The 20,065-nt window shown below is 48.4% G+C and overlaps 1 protein-coding gene across 3 annotated transcripts in view; it reads right to left on the bottom strand.

Annotated features, from left to right (window-relative positions):
- The window catches only part of INPP1 (inositol polyphosphate-1-phosphatase), a 130,512-nt gene that overhangs the window by 55,397 nt on the left and 55,050 nt on the right, over window positions 1-20,065 (bottom strand). For all 3 annotated transcript variants that reach the window (XM_075317762.1, XM_075317763.1, XM_075317761.1), the window contains exon 4: window positions 19,565-19,765. In XM_075317762.1, coding sequence (XP_075173877.1) covers window positions 19,565-19,765 — 201 coding nt within the window. The remainder of the gene's footprint in view (window positions 1-19,564; window positions 19,766-20,065) is intronic.

Below are 20,065 nucleotides of genomic sequence, written 5' to 3'. Positions count from 1 at the left end.
GCATGTCAGTTTGTGTGGCGTTTTTCTAATCTGCTTTTGCTATTGAAAACATTATCTATGAGCTCAAAAATCTTTCAGGTGATGCGGTTTGTTAAAAAGCTGATTTGCTTTTGCAGCTGCAAAATGTATCCTCAAAAAACATAACAAAAATGCTTTGTTGAGATGTAGCCTTAGATCAAAAATAGAACATACATTTATAGGACATTTCATAACGTTCCCAAATTTCTATGAAAAAATATTCAGCACATTCTGCATTAAACTACTGTACCCAATTTATTATATATTTTAGGAGTCGGAGTCGGTCCATTTTATACCGACTCCACCAAAATGAACACCGACTCAGACTCCGACTCCACGACTCTGACTCAACAGCCCTGGGGAAACCAATAGAGAAGCAGCTATTATAAGGAGGCTGGTTATTACTAACAGCAGGGAGCACACCATCTGTTGTCTGATGTAAAGTTCCAGAGGTTAAAGCCTAAAATGACAAATGCAGCCATGACTCCAATAGGAGGTGAGAAGATGGAGACCCCGCTAATGTTCTTTAACCCAATCATCCAGAAAGAAAAGACTATGATAAATTGATCATCTTGTAAACAGCGATAGCATGAGGGCTGATCCAAAGATATGAGCTAGCCGCCTCAAGGGGTGGCTTCTTAAGGCACTCATGGTGTCTAAAGCGGTGCCTTAACATGAAACAATGCATCCACAAGGGGAAAAAAAGTCTCCTTCAAAAATTAAGCGAAAAGGAGGAAACTAGGTAACCCAACTGTGAAGCTTCTGGGAGCATCAATGCTAGTGTATTTAAGGTCGAATACAAGACAGAAAAAAAAAAGTAAAAAAACCACTCATTCGCTGTAGAAGCCTAAAAATGTGGCACCACCCCAAAAAACATCCCTCAGGGAAAAGTAAAATAAAACTAAAAAAAAAGGCTAGCCAAGTGAGGGAGTTGACCCAGATTCTGGTATTAGAGGGCAGGTTAATGCTGAAGGTCAGCATCCCGAACAAAAAGGGAGTGATCCTCCTCCAGCACGATAAGCTGGCGCAAGGCTACTGGGCCTGCTTGAGGGATATGGTAAGCAGAGAAATCTGTTCCAGAGGAAAAAGATACTGGCTGGAAGTTAGGGGTGCTTCACACATAGCGAGATCGCTATCGAGATCGCTGCTGAGTCACGGTTTTTGTGACGCAGCAGTGACCTCATTAGCGATCTCGCTGTGTGTGACACTGAGCAGCGATCTGGCCCCTGCTGTGAGATTGCTGCTCGTTACACAGTGCTGGTTCATTTTTTTGACGTTGCTTTCCCGCTGTGTGTGACAGCGGGAGAGCAACAATCTGAACGTGCAGGGAGCCGGCGTCTGGCAGCCTGCGGTAAGCTGCAACCAACATAAATATTGGGTAACCAAGGGAAGCCCTTTCCTTGGTTACCCGATATTTACCTTCGTTACCAGCGTCTGCCGCGCTCATGCTGCCAGTGCCGGCTCCCTGCACACGTAGCCAGAGTTACACATCAGGTAAATAAGCAAATGTTTGCTTATTAACCCGATGTGTACTGTGGCTGGGAGTGCAGGGAGCCAGCGCTAAGCGGTGTGCGCTGGTAAACAACGTAAATAAAGCCCTTGGTTACCCAATATTTACCTTAGTTACTAAGTGCAGCGTCGCTTCCACGCGTCGCTGCTGGCTGGGGGCTGGTCACTGGTCGCTGGTGAGATCTGCCTGATTGACAACTCACCAGCGACCATGTAGCGACGCACCAGCAATCCTGACCAGGTCAGATCGCTGGTGGGATCCCTGGTGCGTCGCTAAAGTGTTACGGTACCCTTAAGGTACCGTCACACTAAGCAACATCGCTAGCAACATCGCTGCTGAGGCACAACTTGCTAGCGATGTTGCTGTGTGTGACATCCAGCAACAACCTGGCCCCTGCTGTGAGGTCGTTGGTTGTTGCTGAATGTCCTGGACCATTTTTTAGTTGTTGCTCTCCCGCTGTGAAGCGCACATCGCTGTGTGTGACAGCGACAGAGCAACAACTAAATGTGCAGGCAGCAGGAGCCGGCTTCTGCGGACACTGGTAACCACGGTAAACAGCGGGTAACCAAGAAGCTCTTCCCTTGGTTACCCGATATTTACCTTCGTTACCAGCGTCCCCGCTCTCAGCTGTCAGTGCCGGCTCCCTGCTCTCTGCACACTTAGCCAGAGTACACATCGGGTAATTAACCTGATGTGTACTGTGGCTAGGAGAGCAGGGAACAGGAGCCGGCACTGACAGCTGAGAGCGGCGGACGCTGGTAACGAAGGTAAATATCGGGTAACCAAGGGAAGGGCTTCTTGGTTACCCGATGTTTACCGTGGTTAACAGCGTCCGCAGAAGCCGGCTCCCTGCTGCCTGCACACGTAGCAGAGTACACATCGGGTAATTAACCCGATGTGTATTGTGGCTAGGTGTGCAGGGAGCCAGCGCTAAGCGGTGTGCGCTGGTAACCAAGGTAAATATCGGGTTGGTTACCAAGCGCAGCAAGCTTCCACGTGTAGCGACGCTCCAGCGATCTCTGCCAGGTCAGGTTGCTGGTGGGATCGCTGGAGCGTCGCTAAGTGTGACATCTCACCAGCGACCTCCTAGCAACTTACCAGCGATCCCCATCAGGTTGTATCGTTGTTGGGATCGCTGGTAAGTTGTTTAGTGTGACTGGGCCATTAGAGACAAACCAACAGGTTTCAGGTAGGTCAAATTCACACAATGAAGTAATCGGATAAGTACCTGGTTGGCTATAAAATACACTCTACTGAGAGGTCTTTGTTAGCTGAACTGACTCACATAGGACTAGGTCTGAATGTGCAAAATGACCTTCAAAAGTGGTATGTGTTAAATGGCTTGAATTACTCTGGACACTGGTCACAGCACTGCCTGGATTGGGTGTGTGATCAGCCAGAGGCCTAGCTTGTTGTACTGACTGACAGAAAAATGGTCACAGTACTGTCTGGTTTACCTGTGCGAACTTTAGGTCTCAGCTTGCTTGCCTTACCCTCAGGCTCCCGCAGAACGTGATCAGAGTACTGTATGGTCTGCTAGGGTGATCTACACTGCGAAACGTCTTGCTTGGTTGTACCAGCTAGCTGAGGTAAGTGGAAAGAATATTGCCCAGTTTGCATCCACGATACACCATTCTGAAAGGTTTCAGTCTACTGTTTCGATTTACTCAGTACTCAGAATGGTTCACAAGGTGGTACACCCGAGTGGAAGCTCTGTGCTTGCTGATCTGAAATACTCTGGGAAGAGAACAGATCTTAGTACCATGTGGCTCACTTGTACGATATGACTTAAAAGGGGTTATCCAGCTTATTTTGCCTTTTTTTGTTCTTTCCCTATTGGGCTACATTGGGGCAGGTAAGTAGAAAATGACCACTTACCTGCCCTGCTGTCAGCCACTCTCCCCCGGCTCAGAGTGGTCATGTGACCGCTCCTGGCGCGATTTTGCTGCTTCCGGTCATTTCATGTCAACAGGGGCAGGACCATGTTGACATGCAAATTAGGGAACAGCATGTTGCCGCCCTGCTGCTTAGTGGGCAGGTATAGTGCGATGAGTACCTGCCCCCTCCCACACACTCCGTAGTCTCTCTCTACCGCCTCCTGTGCCCAGCTGCGTAATCACCTGATAATCCAGCCGATTCAATGTCCAGTTCAAGAAGGCAAGGAACAAGAAAATTGCACACTTGCTTTCAGGGACACTATGAGCTCTATGTCCCCAGCGCTTTATCATGTTTAGTGTCCAACGCTCTGGGAACTGTCTCCCCCCTCCCCCATGCAGCGTTCTGATACTTCACGAACGGATCTAGTTTGCCCTACAGAGCATGCTCTTAAACTGCCTGGCGTGAACAGAATCTCAGCTGATCGCTCATAAAAGCTGTCCGCCAGCTGATCAGCCAGCTTATATGAGCGATCAGCCGGCTTATATGAGCGATCAGCCGGCGGCCGGCTCTTTTGAGTGATTAGCTGATCTCTCTCCTCTCTATCTCTCTCAAGACCAGGATCGTGGAGAGGTGAGAGGGGGCAATAAAGATGGAGTCTCTAAGTGTGTCTGTGTATTTATTTCTAATAAAGTATTTTTTCCTCTGTGTGGTCTTTTTTTTAACCTTTTATTGTAGATTCTTAATGGCTGGGTCAAACTTGGCCTGACATTAAGAATCTCTGGCTTAATATCAGCTGGTAAAACAAAGCTGGTATTAGCCCCTTATTACCCAGCATGCCACCAGGGCCGCTGTGTGAGTTGGATACAGCGCCAGAAGATGGCACTTCTATGAACATGCCATTTTTTGGGGTTGCTGCGGACTGCAACTTGCAGCGGGGGGGTGGGGGGGGCCCAGAAAGCTTGGGCCACCCTGCGCTGGGGATTCCAATCTCCAGCTGCCTAGTTGTACCTGGCTGGACACAAAAATTGGAGAGAGCACGGGGGGGAGGAGAGAGCACGGGGGGGAGGAGAGAGCACGGGGGGGAGGAGAGAGCACGGGGGGGAGGAGAGAGCACGGGGGGGAGAGAGAGCACGGGGGGGAGAGAGAGCACGGGGGGGAGAGAGAGCACGGGGGGGAGAGAGAGCACGGGGGGGAGAGAGAGCACGGGGGGGAGAGAGAGCACGGGGGGGAGAGAGAGCACGGGGGGGAGAGAGAGCACGGGGGGGGAGAGAGCACGGGGGGGGGAGAGAGCACGGGGGGGGAGAGAGCACGGGGGGGGAGAGAGCACGGGGGGGGAGAGAGCACGGGGGGGGAGAGAGCACGGGGGGGGAGAGAGCACGGGGGGGAGAGAGCACGGGGGGGGAGAGAGCACGGGGGGGGAGAGAGCACGGGGGGGAGAGAGCACGGGGGGGGAGAGAGCACGGGGGGGGAGAGAGCACGGGGGGGGAGAGCGCACGGGGGGGGAGAGCGCACGGGGGGGGAGAGCGCACGGGGGGGGAGAGCGCACGGGGGGGGAGAGCGCACGGGGGGGGAGAGCGCACGGGGGGGGAGAGCGCACGGGGGGGGGGAGCGCACGGGGGGGGAGAGCGCACGGGGGGGGAGAGCGCACGGGGGGGGAGAGCGCACGGGGGGGGAGAGCGCACGGGGGGGGGGAGCGCACGGGGGGGGAGAGCGCACGGGGGGGAGAGCGCACGGGGGGGGAGAGCGCACGGGGGGGGAGAGCGCACGGGGGGGGAGAGCGCACGGGGGGGAGAGCGCACGGGGGGGAGAGCGCACGGGGGGGGAGAGCGCACGGGGGGGGAGAGCGCACGGGGGGGGAGAGCGCACGGGGGGGAGAGCGCACGGGGGGGAGAGAGCACGGGGGGGAGAGAGCACGGGGGGGAGAGAGCACGGGGGGGAGAGAGCACGGGGGGGAGAGAGCACGGGGGGAGAGAGCACGGGGGGGAGAGAGCACGGGGGGGAGAGAGCACGGGGGGGGAGAGAGCACGGGGGGGAGAGAGCACGGGGGGGAGAGAGCACGGGGGGGAGAGAGCACGGGGGGGAGAGAGCACGGGGGGGAGAGAGCACGGGGGGAGAGAGCACGGGGGGGAGAGAGCACGGGGGGGAGAGAGCACGGGGGGGAGAGAGCACGGGAGGGAGAGAGCACGGGAGGGAGAGAGCACGGGAGGGAGAGAGCACGGGGGGGAGAGCACGGGGGAGAGAGCACGGGGGAGAGAGCACGGGGGGGGAGCACGGGGGGGAGAGAGCACGGGGGGGGAGAGCACGGGGGGGAGAGAGCACGGGGGGGGAGAGAGCACGGGGGGGAGAGAGCACGGGGGGGAGAGAGCACGGGGGGGAGAGAGCACGGGGGGGAGAGAGCACGGGGGGGAGGAAGAGAGAGAGCACGGAGTGTGGGATAAGGTGTTGCTGTCAGTAGGTTAGGTAAGTTCATTACCTGCAGTGATGAAGTCCTGCACTCCTGACATAAGCGCTCGTCACTTCCTTCTATGCCCGCCGCATTCTCAGATCACCTCTCGCTGGCGGCCAGAGACTGTTACTAGCGGTGACGTCACGGGCTGCTCACGATACTTGGTTTGTGAAAGCGGCGGTCATTGAACTCCGTGACAGCGCTGATTTCAGGAGCTAAGCTCCTGACGGCAGCGCTCGTCATCCCCTGCAGTGACCTGGCCTGACCGAATGATGTTAGCTCAGGTCATTGCACTGCTCTCCCAGCCAATGAGGAACATTCTGTTCCTCATTGACTGGGACAGCGAGTATGGATCTTTGTGGAACCCCCTTATCGGATTACACCGGACCAGATTTGATTGTTCTTTCTAATAAATTGGTGAAAGAGGGAATGTGTTGGGCAATGTTTTTTTCAAATACATTTTTTTTAATACTGACTGGGTTAGTAATGTCAGGTATCCGATAGACGCTATGACATCACTAATGCCAGGGCTTCATGCCAGCTGGCATCAACCCCATATATTACCCTGTTTGCCACCGCACAAGGGCAACGGGATGAGCCTGGGAGAAGCGCCAAGATTGGAGCATCTGAAGGATGTGCCACTTCTGGGGCGGCTCCTGCCTGCTATTTTTAGGCTGGGGAGTGTCCAATAATGCTGGACCTCCCTAGTCTGAGAATACCAGACCACAGCTGTCCGCTTTACCTTGGCTGGTGATCCAATTTGGGGGGACCCCATGGTTGCGGTTTTTAAATTATTTACTTAATTTAAAATAACAGCGCGGGGTGCCCTCTGTTTTGCATTACCAGCCAAGGTGAAGCTGCCAGCTGTGGTCTGCAGACTGCAGCCATCTGCTTTACCTGAGCTGGCTACAAAAGATATGTGGGACCTCACGTTTTTTTTTAATTATTTACTTTTTGGCTAAATATAAGGCTAAGCACCCTTTAGTGCCACATGAAAGGCACCAAAGGATGCAAGATTACAAAATGTAGGGGAGTGGGACATTATATACCGTATGTCTTTCTCATCTATTATCTATCTATCCATTCATTCATCCCTCTATCTATATCTATCCATCTATTTATCTAGCTGCTTCCGTTTTTTTGCAGTTCGCAAAAAAAAACGGAAGGCACACAGATGACACACAGACCGCATTTACTGCATGGCGCTTTACAGTGCAGATAAGTAAATCCTCACATCACATGCAGCAGACACTGAGTTATCAACAGTCAGAATGAATGGTCATGTGACCACTCATATGCAATATGCATATTCCACATTCTGAGCCGAATGTGTCAATTGATATAGTGACACAGAGGGATAAGCCTGGACAAGCTATGTGCAAATATATATACACACACAACTTTATGACACAAAACACACACACACGCACACACACACACACACACACAAAACATACATGGCGTATATATCTACTATAGAGTCACATTAGATGCTATATACAGGGTGGTCGAAAAGTAGGTGGACAGTATGTGTAATAGGGTTATGAAGGGGGAGATTTATCAACATGGTGTAAAGTGAACTGACTCAGTTGCCCTTAGCAACCAATCAGATTCTACTTTTCACTCTTCACAGACTCTTTGCAAAAGGAAAGGTGGAATCTGATTGGTTGCTAAGGGCAACTGAATCAGTTCACTTTACACCATGCTTGATAAATCTCCCCCTTCATAACCCTATTACACATACTGACCACCTACTTTTCGACCACCCTGTATAGTCTTCCTTACACAGTATTCATTTACCTATAAGGCTAGTTTCACACTTGCGTTGTTTTCCTTCAGTCGCAATCCGGCGTTTTGGAAAACAGCGGAATCCGTTAACGGATTCCGCTGCGTCCCATAGACTTGTATGGACGACGGATTGCGACTGATGGACCTGCGTTGCTTCCGCTGGCCGACACTGCGTTGCTTCTGCCAGGCGGAAGGAACGCAGCGTGTAACGTTTTTTGAGCGGCGGAATCCTTTATTTTTTCACTGCGCATGCTCATTTTTTTTTTTAAATTACAGAAACTTTGTTTTGTCTCTCGGTGGCCGAACGATCAGCTGAGGAAAAAAAAAAAAAAAAAAGCAGATTCCGTTTGTTTTGTATGATCCGTTGCATCCTTTGTGCCACTATATGCAACACATCTGTTGCATCCGTCACACAATGCAATGCAACAGACGCCGTTCAACGCAAGTGTGAAACTAGCCTAAGGCTATGTGCCCACGGGGGAAAGTGTCCTGTGGTTATATCCGCAGGACATTCTGCAGGATCTCCCAGAAAACCGCAGCACAACTTTGTCTGTTTACATGCTGCGGTTTATTTGCGGAATGTCCTGCGGATATGCTGCGGGCATTCTGCATGGAGGATACAGTACCATGGCTTCGGTACTGCATCCTCAATGCAGAACAAGTGCTGAGTGAAAGGGGAGTTCATACCTCCATCACGCAGCACTTCTCTCAGTCTCTGGTTGTGTTTACACTGTGAAGAAGAAGGTGGGCGGGCCCCAACTAGCTCCGGCTGTCACATGACCGGAGCTCGTGCAGGCCCTGCCCACCTCCTCCTTCCTGCTCCTGTGCACAGAGGGAAAATGACGGGGTGTCTGCTACCAAGGCAGGTAAGTATGGACCAAAGCAGGGGATTTCCGCAGGTAATGCCGCAGGAATAATTGACATGCGTCTGCGGGATATCCGCAGCATATTCCACAACCGCACATTCCGCAACGTGGACACAGCACTCCCCATGTCCCATAGGATAACATGGGGAGTGTCTGTACATGCTGAAACCTGCGGATTTATCTGGAAAATCCGCAGAAGCTTCCGTGGGCACAGGGCCTAAGGGGTGAGGAACATGTAACATCTCTGTGTCACCATTGTGGATGTGAGGTGATTGCTGTGTCACAGATGAGAGAAACAGAATCTCTGCTTTGATATTTCCAATGCTGAGAGGTCTGGCTGTCAGTATTCTGCCCGAGCACTATGAGTGTGCAGAGGGCGGGCAGGGGGAGGGGCTGGACAGTGAGGGCGGTGCCAGTTCTGACTGAGGTTTGGCAACCAAGAAGAGGAAGATGTCAAGTTTGCTTGTGCTTAAGGTAAACAAAGAGCTGCAGAGAATAAAAAGATAATTCAAGAGGAACAAAAGTCAGAAAACAAAAAATAACAATGTAGGGGTGATTTATATGACAATACAGCACAGATTAGCTTAAAATCTTTTTGGAAGTTTATGCCGAACAACTCCTTTAACAATGAAGGAAGACGCTGCTCAAAACGTCTCTCACAGAGTGAGTAGAGTCAGGTTCATTTGGGAAGTTTAATCCTGTTAAGAGAACTCTGCCTGCTAACTAGACCCTTCTGGGATAGCGTACTGTGAGCCATGTGAGACTGAGAAAGGAACGTGATGTCTAACCCCTTAGAAAGTGCAGAGTATCTTCTGGTTCGCTAGCATGATCTACCCTAACAGTGGGCACAGCCAGAGCTGTGTGTATTGTGAGAGCTGCTAAAAGAACTCAGCTAAGTAATTTGTGAGAATGGTAAAGGTACTGTATCTGCCATGACCAATGTACCCTTCTCAGTGAACTGTTTGTTGGTTTCCCCCCACTATGGAAACTATATGATGCCTTCGTCTTCCAGTGCCTCGTGGCCTCCTCTGAACATCAGGATGAACTAATTATGGATACAGTCTGCTTCTCCTGGACTACATTATCGTCCATTTACTGGGACACTTATTTGGACATTTTCCCTTTGCAGTCCATGGGAACAACATTGTGGTTCTATGATGATTCTAATTGCAAAGGAATGTTTTGGTCCACTTTTGCTTACCTTTCTGCTTGGGGGAAATCCCCCTTATCATAAAATTGGAACCTATGGTTTGTGAACCATGAAAATGTATGTCCCATGTTGATGCCCATGTCTCCATTGTTATGACATCTGTCCCAATGGCCAGTGCCTGCGAGTTGTTTATTTATTTGTGTTTATTGATATTGATCTGCATATTGGTTTTACCTATGTGCCCTTGATATGTGATTCACCCAGCTATCCTTTGCCACTATTATTAACAACATATGGCTATTACAGCTATGTAATAATTGATATTAATTGTTACTAACTGATCGTTCTCTATGCGCTACAGCAGCAATTATTATCCCCCTGTGGCACTTGTTTTTCTTCAGCCCTATATGCTGATGTTACCCAACCTGTGAACGCTCATATTATAACGATCGCAGGCACCTGCGCAGTACGATACTTCGCTTAATGCATAGCGTCAATTGCGCATGCGCACTTACGTTTCTTGTGCTGCGGGGAAGCTTTTCTTGGTTGCGCGCTTACCTGCATTCTTCACGCATGCGCAGTCTCTGCCTTTGACTACTGGGGGAAACCTTTAGTGACTGCACATGTGCTCACTTCCTGTCGTCTTCCTTGCCTGGATACTGAATGCATAGCCAGGCTTGCTGACACACGGGTATTTGATTTTGTTAATTATTTTTTGTATTTAGATGTGTGCTTTTCTCCACAGTCTCATGACCTTCCCCTGATGAAGCTCCTCTGAGCGACACGTGTCGGGCTGGGCTTAGGGCTGGTGTTTATTCTTTGATACATCCCATGGCTCTTATCCTGTCTTGATTTAGGTGATATCCCCTCTGGACCTTAACCATTTTTGTGCGCTATTTGCAAATAGGAATATTTTCTTAGGGTTTATTCAGACTTCTATTATAATACCCCTGTTCCTGATTTTGATATTGTACCATTACATTGTACATACTTGTTTATTGCATTTGCACTTTATTACCGGGTCCATGGGATAATACCCTTGTTCTATGTCTTGACAGTGTATTATCATGTTTGCAATTTTATATTTATTGCAATAGTACTTTTCTCACTGGTTCCATGGGACAGGTGTCCTTGTTTTTAAATGGTTTTATGGTGTTTTACACTCATTTGCATACAATAAAATGTTTTTCTAATTATATTTATGTGGTGAGTTGAGTGCTCCTTGCCTACTCTCTTTCTCCCTCTTCATATACTGTTTAGTAGGCCCTGCACCCTCGCTTAATTATTTCATTTTTTGTATTTTCATCATTCTAGCTGTGCAGCCCTGCCCCCTCTTCTTGTTCCAATTATTGACCTAGGTCTTCTCTGGGGCTGGCACGCTTGTTTATTATAATTGTCCTTATACATTATTATTTGTCTTTATTGTCCGGTTGTTGGCTGTTCTGGCTGTGCGCTCCTGTATAATATGGCCTCCTCTTGGGATGCCCGTGAGGCTTCTTGGCTGAATGAATCGGCTAATATCTTTAGCAGTGCCCAGACGGGTGGGCCTGCTGCTGCTGATGATGATTTCTCTCTGCTCACCAAAGAGATTACTTCTGCTCAAAAATTGGGCATCAGACTTTGGTGGAATATTAGAAGCTTGGAGGAATACTCAAGGACAAAAATTGTTCCCCGTGTTCTTAGGGTTCAGATTTTCCCAGCATGGGAGGCACAGGGTGAATTTAAGGCAGTGTGGGAGAAGGGTTTGTTGCAGTGTTCCAAGATTCTCATTTCCATGTTGATTGAGCCTGATAAAACCTTATTTGCTAGTACTAAGGGGTGCTTCACACATAGCGAGTTCGCTACCGAAATTGCTGCTACGTCACGGTTTTGGTGACGCAACAGTGACCTCATTAGCGATCTCTCTGTGTGTGACAGTGAGTAGCGATCTGGCCCCTGCTGTGAGATCGCTGCTCGTTACACACAGCCCTGGTTCGTTTTTTTATTGTCGCTCTCCCGCTGTGACGCACACATCGCTGTGTGTGACAGCGAGAGAGCGACGAAATGAAGCGAGCAGAGAGCAGGAGCCGGCATCTGGCAGCTGCGGTAAGCTGTTAACAGGGTAAACATCGGGTAACCAAGGTGGTTACCCGATATTTACCTCCGTTACCAGCCTCCGCCGCTCTCACGCTGCCAGTGCCGGCTCCCTGATCTATGCACACGTAGCTGCAGTACACATCGGGTTAATTAACCCGATGTGTACTGTAGCTAGGAGAGCAGGGAGCCAGCGCTAAGCAGTGTGCTCAGCTCCCTGCTCTCTGCACATATAGCTGCAGTACACATCGTGTAATTAACCCGATGTGTACTGTAGCTAGGAGAGCAGGGAGCCAGCGCTAAGCAGTGTGCGCAGCTCCCTGCTCTCTGCACATGTAGCGACGTGATGATCGCTGCTGCGTCGCTGTGTTTGACAGCTAAGCAGCGATCATAACAGCGACTTACTAGTTCGCTGTTACGTAACAGAAAATGGTGATGTAACAGCGACGTCGTTATCGCTGTCGCTATGTGTGAACCCAGCCTAAGGCTAACATCAGATTGCTTGAATCCAAATTATCTGGGTTTGATGCTGATAGTCTTGTCTGTCCTTTTCAGGAGCGTCTAAGGACTGACTTGGATAAATATGAACATAATGTTATTGAGGATAAAAAGAAAAAATTTGCTAGAGATAAGAATGATTTTTCCAGTCAGATGGCCTTTAGATGGAGGCATAGGGGGAATAACAGGAAAATCAATTCCAGAGTTAATCGTTCCAGTAGTCACAATGGGGATAGCACTAGTGACAGTGATTTTTTAACATCAGAAAACAGCGACGGCGATACCGCACCAGGAAACCCAGGAAGACCAGGGACAGGTTACAGGAACATGGCTTGGAGGGATGCGAACAAGGGACGCTCCCGGCGCTAACCCATGTCCGTCTTTCACCTGTCGGAGCATTGGATCTAGCAACGGCTGTACCATCAACTACATCAGGGACTTTACAGGTAATCAATTTCTCCGACCACAATCTTACAATTGAACAACAGAGGGTGTTAGAAAGAGGACTCACCTTTTCCCCCACCAACACCGTGGATAAATTCACACTCATTAAGGATGTGTATCTATTTTGTAGGAGGCTCCTTTTTCGTGCCATCCATAAAAGGCCCACTATGTTTGATACCCTTAATGATACCGACCGACAGGTGTTCCAGGACCTTCTGGACCTACTCAATGAATCTGAATCCACCACAGGTAGGCCTATGTGTCCGCTCAGGAATAAATCGGTTGCCTCGCCCCCCCTTTCTATGGTTCCGTCTGTCAACCTTTTCTTTGAATTGATGAAAGCGGTTATCATGCAACTCCCTGACAAACCGTGTTTTGGTGATAACCTGAGCTCAGGGGAAAAGCGAGCTATCAGGGAACTCAGGGAAAACAAGACCTTTGTAATCAAAGAGGCCGACAAAGGGGGTAATGTCGTGCTTTGGCCTATCAACATGTATACCAGTGAGGCAAAACGACAACTCCTGAACCCACAGTTTTATTCCAGGTTACCCTCAGACCCTACTTCTATCTTCCTGAACAAAATGGACAGTCTACTTGAATCAGCCTTGGACATGAACATCATAACCAAGAAGGAAAACGACTTCATCTGGGTACCGAAACCAATGGTGGCTACCTTCTACCTATTGCCTAAAGTTCACAAGGATCTGCACTGGCCGCCGGGTCTCCCCATCGTTTCAGGTATGGGTAGTTTGTGTGAGAAAGCATGCTATCTGGAATCCTTTTTATAACCCCTGGTACAGTCCCTTTCTTCTTATATAAGGGATTTCACTCACTTTATTACCAACATCAAGGACATTGTCCTTCCTAAGGGCACTTTGATTGTCACTTGTGATGTGGAATCCCTATATTCGAATATCTCTCATCGGGACTGTCTCCAAGCAGTGGGTTATTTCTTTCATCAAAAGGAGTTTACAGATAGGTTTCATGACTTTTCTTATTGATCTTTTACAGTTCGTACTCTCACACAACTACTTTACCTTCGATGGGGCTTTTTACCGGCAAGTATCTGGCGTGGCAATGGGTGCTCGCTGCGCACCTTCGGTGGCGAACCTTTTCCTTGGTTGGTGGGAGGATTTGATTGTTTACCCATCTGACTCCTTTACCACACATGTCCTTGGTTGGTTCAGGTTCATTGATGATGTGATGTTTCTTTGGAATGGGTCTGAAGCTGATTGCAGGGATTTCATCACCTCCCTGAATAATAACTCCTTGAATATTTTTCTCACTTCTTGCATCTCATCCACAGGTGGTACCTTTTTGGATTTGTCGTTATCTGTGGTGGATGGAGATCTGCATACCAATTTGTACCGTAAGCCCACTGCGATTAACAGACTTTTGCAGTTTACCAGCTTTCATCCTCACCATCTTAAATTAGGAATACCTGTCGGTCAGTACTTAAGGGTCAGGAGAAATTGTACGGATGATAGTGATTTTCAGACACAAGCGGAGGACCTCACTACGCGGTTTACCCAACGGGGTTACCCCAAAAGGCCATTATTTAGAGCTCTGAAACTAGCTAGCTCACAGACCCAAGAATCTCTTCTTAAACGAAAAATGCGACCGGAGGATCACCAACTACGGCTAACTACCAACTTTCACAACCAGTGGGACAGATTTGGTAGAATAATATCAGATCATTGGAAGATTCTTAAAATTGATCCAAGAATATCTGACCTGATTGGAGAAAAACCCCTAATAACGGCGAAGAGGGCTCCGAGCCCCAGTGATAAGTTGGTTAGTAGCCATTTCGTCAGGCCCACCCATCGTTTGAGACATGGCTTCGCTTATATTGGCTCCTACCCCTGTGGGGACTGCAATGTGTGCCCTTACATGCGGCCTGTGCGGGACACTTTTGCGCACCCCATAGCTGGTAGTCAGCACAAATTAAAAGGGTTTATCAATTGTAAAACCTCCTGCGTTGTTTATGTGATCATTTGTCCTTGCAATAGGCTCAACGTAGGAGAAACTACCCAGGAACTCAGGAGGAGAATCCAGAAGCATGTTTCAACCATAAACCTGGCGGCTGGTGACCTACGGAAAGGTAAGAAACTCACCTCGGCGGCGTCGCACTTTCTGTCACATCATGGGGGCAACCCCAGGGGTCTAAAAGTAGTTGGTTTGGAACGCCTCAAACCCAATATTAGGGGTGGGGATCCCACCAAACGACTTCTACAGCTAGAATCCCGTTGGATTTGGTGTCTTAATTCTGTCTCCCCAGCAGGCCTTAATGAGGAATTGCTCTTCACTGGCTTTCTGGGGTAGTTCCTGGATTGTTCTATCTATCCCATGGGTCCCTCGTTGCTGTTGCTTCTCCCTGTGCTCTGTCTAACATTATTTCAAATATATTTTGTTCTAGCTCTGGTGCCATCTTGTCCTGTCCCTCTTGGGTCCTCCTGTTATTGCTATATGATGCCTTCGTCTTCCAGTGCCTCGTGGCCTCCTCTGAACATCAGGATGAACTAATTATGGATACAGTCTGCTTCTCCTGGACTACATTATCGTCCATTTATTAGGACACTTATTTGGACATTTTCCCTTTGCAGTCCATGGGAACAACATTGTGGTTCTATGATGATTCTAATTGCAAAGGAATGTTTTGGTCCACTTTTGCTTACCTTTCTGCTTGGGGGAAATCCCCCTTATCATAAAATTGGAACCTATGGTTTGTGAACCATGAAATGTATGTCCCATGTTGATGCCCATGTCTCCATTGTTATGACATCTGTCCCAATGGCCAGTGCCTGCGAGTTGTTTATTTATTTGTGTTTATTGATATTGATCTGCATATTGGTTTTACCTATGTGCCCTTGATATGTGATTCACCCAGCTATCCTTTGCCAGTATTATTAACAACATATGGCTATTACAGCTATGTAATAATTGATATTAATTGTTACTAACTGATCGTTCTCTATGCGCTACAGCAGCAATTATTATCCCCCTGTGGCACTTGTTTTTCTTCAGCCCTATATGCTGATGTTACCCAACCTGTGAACGCTCATATTATAACGATCGCAGGCACCTGCGCAGTACGATACTTCGCTTAATGCATAGCGTCCATTGAGCATGCGCACTTACGTTTCTTGTGCTGCAGGGAAGCTTTTCTTGGTTGCGCGCTTACCTGCGTTCTTCACGCATGCGCAGTGTCTCTGCCTTTATTTGACTACTGGGGAAACCTTTCGTGACTGCACATGTGCTCACTTCCTGTCGTCTTCCATGCCTGGATACTGAACGCATAGCCAGGCTTGCTGACACACCGGTATTTGATTTTGTTAATTATTTTTTGTATTTAGATGTGTGCTTTTCTCCACAGTCTCATGACCTTCCCCTGATGAAGCTCCTCTGAGCGACACGCGTCGGGCTGGGCTTAGGGCTGGTGTTTATTCTTTGATACATCCCATGGCTCTTATCCTGTCTTGATTTAGTTGATATCCCCTCTGGACCCTATCCATTTTTGTGCGCTATTTGCCAATAGGAATATTTTCTTAGGGTTTATTCAGACTTCTATTATAATACAGAAAAACAAAAAGCCAGCACTAAATGTGCACTTCAGCACTAAAATTCCAAATTGTACTTATTATAAAAATTTTGAGATTTTTGGCAAAAAATTGCAAGGCGAGGCAGCTCAAGAAATTGCAGTTCTATTATAATACCCCTGTTCCTTATTTTGATATAGTACCATTACATTGTACCTACTTGTTTATTGCATTTGCACTTTATTACCGGGTCCATGGGATAATACCCTTGTTCTATGTCTTGACAGTGTATTATCATGTTTGCAATTTTATATTTATTGCAATAGTACTTTTCTCACTGCTTCCATGGGACAGGTGTCCTTGTTTTTAAATGGTTTTATGGTGTTTTGCACTCATTTGCGTACAATAAAATGTTTTTCTAATTATATTTATGTGGTGAGTTGAGTGCTCCTTGCCTACTCTCTTTCTCCCTCTTCATACACTATGGAAAGTGGTGCACCTCGCACTTTGTGGACATTTTGCAATGTTCGTCTACAGAACGCCAAGTAGTTGTTGCCAAAGTATTAAGTACTTTTCTTTGTCCCTTCCTCTTTCCTTCCACTGGGTGCCGCCATCTTTTCTTTGCCTAGCTCTGCGAGCGATGTTCTCAGAAGAATCAATCGCCACACTGTGGTCTTGCTTCGTCACACTGCTGTGTAATCACTAGCCACCCTCCAGGACCACATAGCCTGTTTGTCTGCTGGGCGACCAAAATTAGCATAACCCCAGCAGCTCTCTCTCATTCCTGTAACTCGCTCTTCTGTCTCCAGTCATGTCCAACCCCAGAGAAGATGGTACTTGCCAGAGTGCTTTTGTTAATTATTACATTTGCGCCTCATGCAAGTGCAAATTTCTGTCGATCCAGTCCATAGCCTTCTTGTACCTTCCTGTTTCTTCGAGTGGTGGCCACTTTAGAGCCCCGTTTAGAGAGCACACATTTTCCTGAACGTGCCATAGTCTGCCTTAGTCGGGATTGCTGGTCTAACCATTGCTGTCATTGTCCTATGTTACGGTCATAGAGAATCTGGCAGGTTCTGCTTCATCTTCGGCTATTATACGTGTGTCAGACCCACCAACAGAAGCCTTAGATAAGACAGACTTTTCCATTACTAAGATAGGAGATGACAGATGTTACTGATGAGATTCTATGATGGGAGGCGCTAGAGGCATAGCTCCACCCCTCCATCTTCTATCTACATAGGAGATGGCAGCTGTTACTGATAAGATTCTCTCTCAGTAATGGGAAAGTCTTCATATACAAATTTTACCTCGGAATTGAGAATTTTGATAATGACTGATCAATTCTGACAGAGAAAGAAGCAAATTTGTCTGATGAGATATAAAGTTGCTTATTTTCAGGTCTACTAATGAGTTATGAAATAGAAATTAAAACAATGGTTACACTTTAAGTATAATATGTATTACAGCCTTTTATTCATGTAAGGCTAGGTTCACACTTCCGTCAATTTGTATCCGTCACAATCCGCGACTCTGGTTAACAACGGAATCCGTTTGGCGGATTCCGTTGTTTCCCATAGACTTATTTGAGCGGCGGATTGCGACAGCTGCCCTTGCGTTGCATTCTCCGCCCGACTGATCAGTCGTGGAACGACTGGCCGTCGGGCGGCAGGAAGGCAAGCCTGTAACGTTTTTTGAGCAGCACAATCCATATGTTTTCACTTCGCATGCTCATCGGCGGCCGAACGATCAGCTGATCGCCCGGCCACCGGCTATTGTGAACGATCAACTGATCGCTCTCATAAGCCGTTGGCCTGCTGCCTGCACATTTAGTTGTTGCTCTGTCGCTGTCACACACAGCGATGTGTGCTTCACAGCGGGAGAGCAACAACTAAAAAATAGCCCAGGACATTCAGCAACAACCAAAGACCTCACAGCAGGGGCCGGGTTGTTGCTGGATGTCACACACAGCAACATCAGTAGCAACATCGCTGTTACGTCACAAAAGTTGTTCGTTAGCAGCGATGTTGCTAGCGATGTTTAGTGTGACTGGGCCTTTATTCTCATTGTGGCACAATGGTTTTAATTTTCTACATCTTGTGGGTTTTCTTTTGCATTGCTGAATACAAATATTACACTTTGGGATATGACTGTCCAAGCAGTTTCTTTTCCTCCTTATTGCCATGATTCTTTACTAATGCAGTGAGCACTCATTACTAATTCCTCCAAATTAAATACCTTTTATACAGGTTTGTGCAAGGAAAATAATTCAGATGTGTATGTGGCGCCCCTGACCCAGTCAGTCACCACTGAGTACTGCACCCGTACTGGGACAGTACTTTCAGGTAATCCTAAAGGCCAGAATGAGGTGTGTACACACAGACACATAGCAACCAGTTCTCCCACACCATTAGATGGGACCCTTGGGTAGTCTCCAGAGGGGGGCTAGCCTTCAAATCTTATTAATGGGTGCAGCGGAGGGGCTGAGAGCTAAAGTGCAGAGGTTGTAAGGAAAGGAAGGAGAGCCGGTCTGGTAGTGGAGCGCGGCGGTCGCGAGGCGGATCCGCACGCTCACACTAGTCAGACCCTGCGCGGTGTAGTGACAGTTGGCGGGGGAGATCGGTCACCGGGTAGTCAGAAGAAGAGGTGCTCCTGGTGACTAGGCACGAACGGGGTACAGGTCCCTAGAGCAGACTCCAGTTTAACTAACTGCTAAACCTGCCGGTGAGGGGAACTACAAGTACCTCACCAACCACACAGAGTCCGAGCCTCAGCAGAAACGCAGGGACCCATAAGGAGACAGAGCCTGAAGCCATCTCACCTGGTCCACGCTGCTGGCAAACGGGCCAAATACAGGGGAGAAAAGGCAGCAGCGACTCCCTGGATAGACCCCCATGGTACTTCAAGTCAGGGGGTTATCCGAACACTAAGTGCTAGGAAGGTGAGCTAACAGGTCACCCTCAGACTGGCCCGAAGGAGCCCCTGGTCCTACCTGGTTCATCACAGCAACGCCCGGGTCAGCTCACATGAACAACAAAGTGAGTAAAAACCAGTTAAAAGACTCTTGGACTCTGCCTGTGATAATCCGAGACCTGCTACCTTACACACCTGAGCCCCTGGGGTCTGCCTCACTCACAGGAGGCCACAACATCTGACTGCAGACCCCATCAGCCCCAGACGCTCATAAAATCTGCAGTGGCGGTCATCCATATCCCTGACCGCAGCCGTGAGTGGCGTCACAACACATTTACAACAACTAACAGTACCTGTTGCCAGCTTGAAGAAACCCTGTGGCGTGAAGCTGGAGCGACATCTCTGGGGCGACACATATACAAGCTTAAAGCCTGGCATTTAACTCACCTATAGGATCCACCCAGACTGCAATGTCATCGATAGGAATGTGCAAATTGACAGCATCTAAAGCCTCGTCTGTCACAGTCACTTCTTGGTGAACGGCTCTCGCCAAGGTCTTGGCTGCAGCTTTATTGTTATCTAGTACCCGCTGAAGTAGGCTGGCAGTTTCCTCCTCTGTAGGGCAGACTTTAACGATTATTTTCTCTCCTAGAAGTGAAAAATTAGCATGAGATTTCCAAATATATTTTTAGGACCCTCACAAACACACAATACATATATCATGCATTGCTACACATTCTTAAAATAATAATTAAAATGTCTTGCTCCCCTGTTTGGCTCCATTCTTTTTCGTCAAGCTGGGGGCATCATGTGATTGGCTGCTGCAGCCTTGACATGCTGTACAGTAGGTAATGCCAGCAGTAGAATAGAGGAACTGCCCCAATCCAGTAGGTGATTGTAGTTTTATACCTTTGAATCACCATTGCCCCATTACGAAGTTGTATAAAA

This window comes from Anomaloglossus baeobatrachus, chromosome 7 (genome assembly GCF_048569485.1).
Source record: "Anomaloglossus baeobatrachus isolate aAnoBae1 chromosome 7, aAnoBae1.hap1, whole genome shotgun sequence".
NCBI lineage: Eukaryota > Metazoa > Chordata > Amphibia > Anura > Aromobatidae > Anomaloglossus > Anomaloglossus baeobatrachus.
This window is presented reverse-complemented; position numbering and strand designations above follow the sequence as displayed.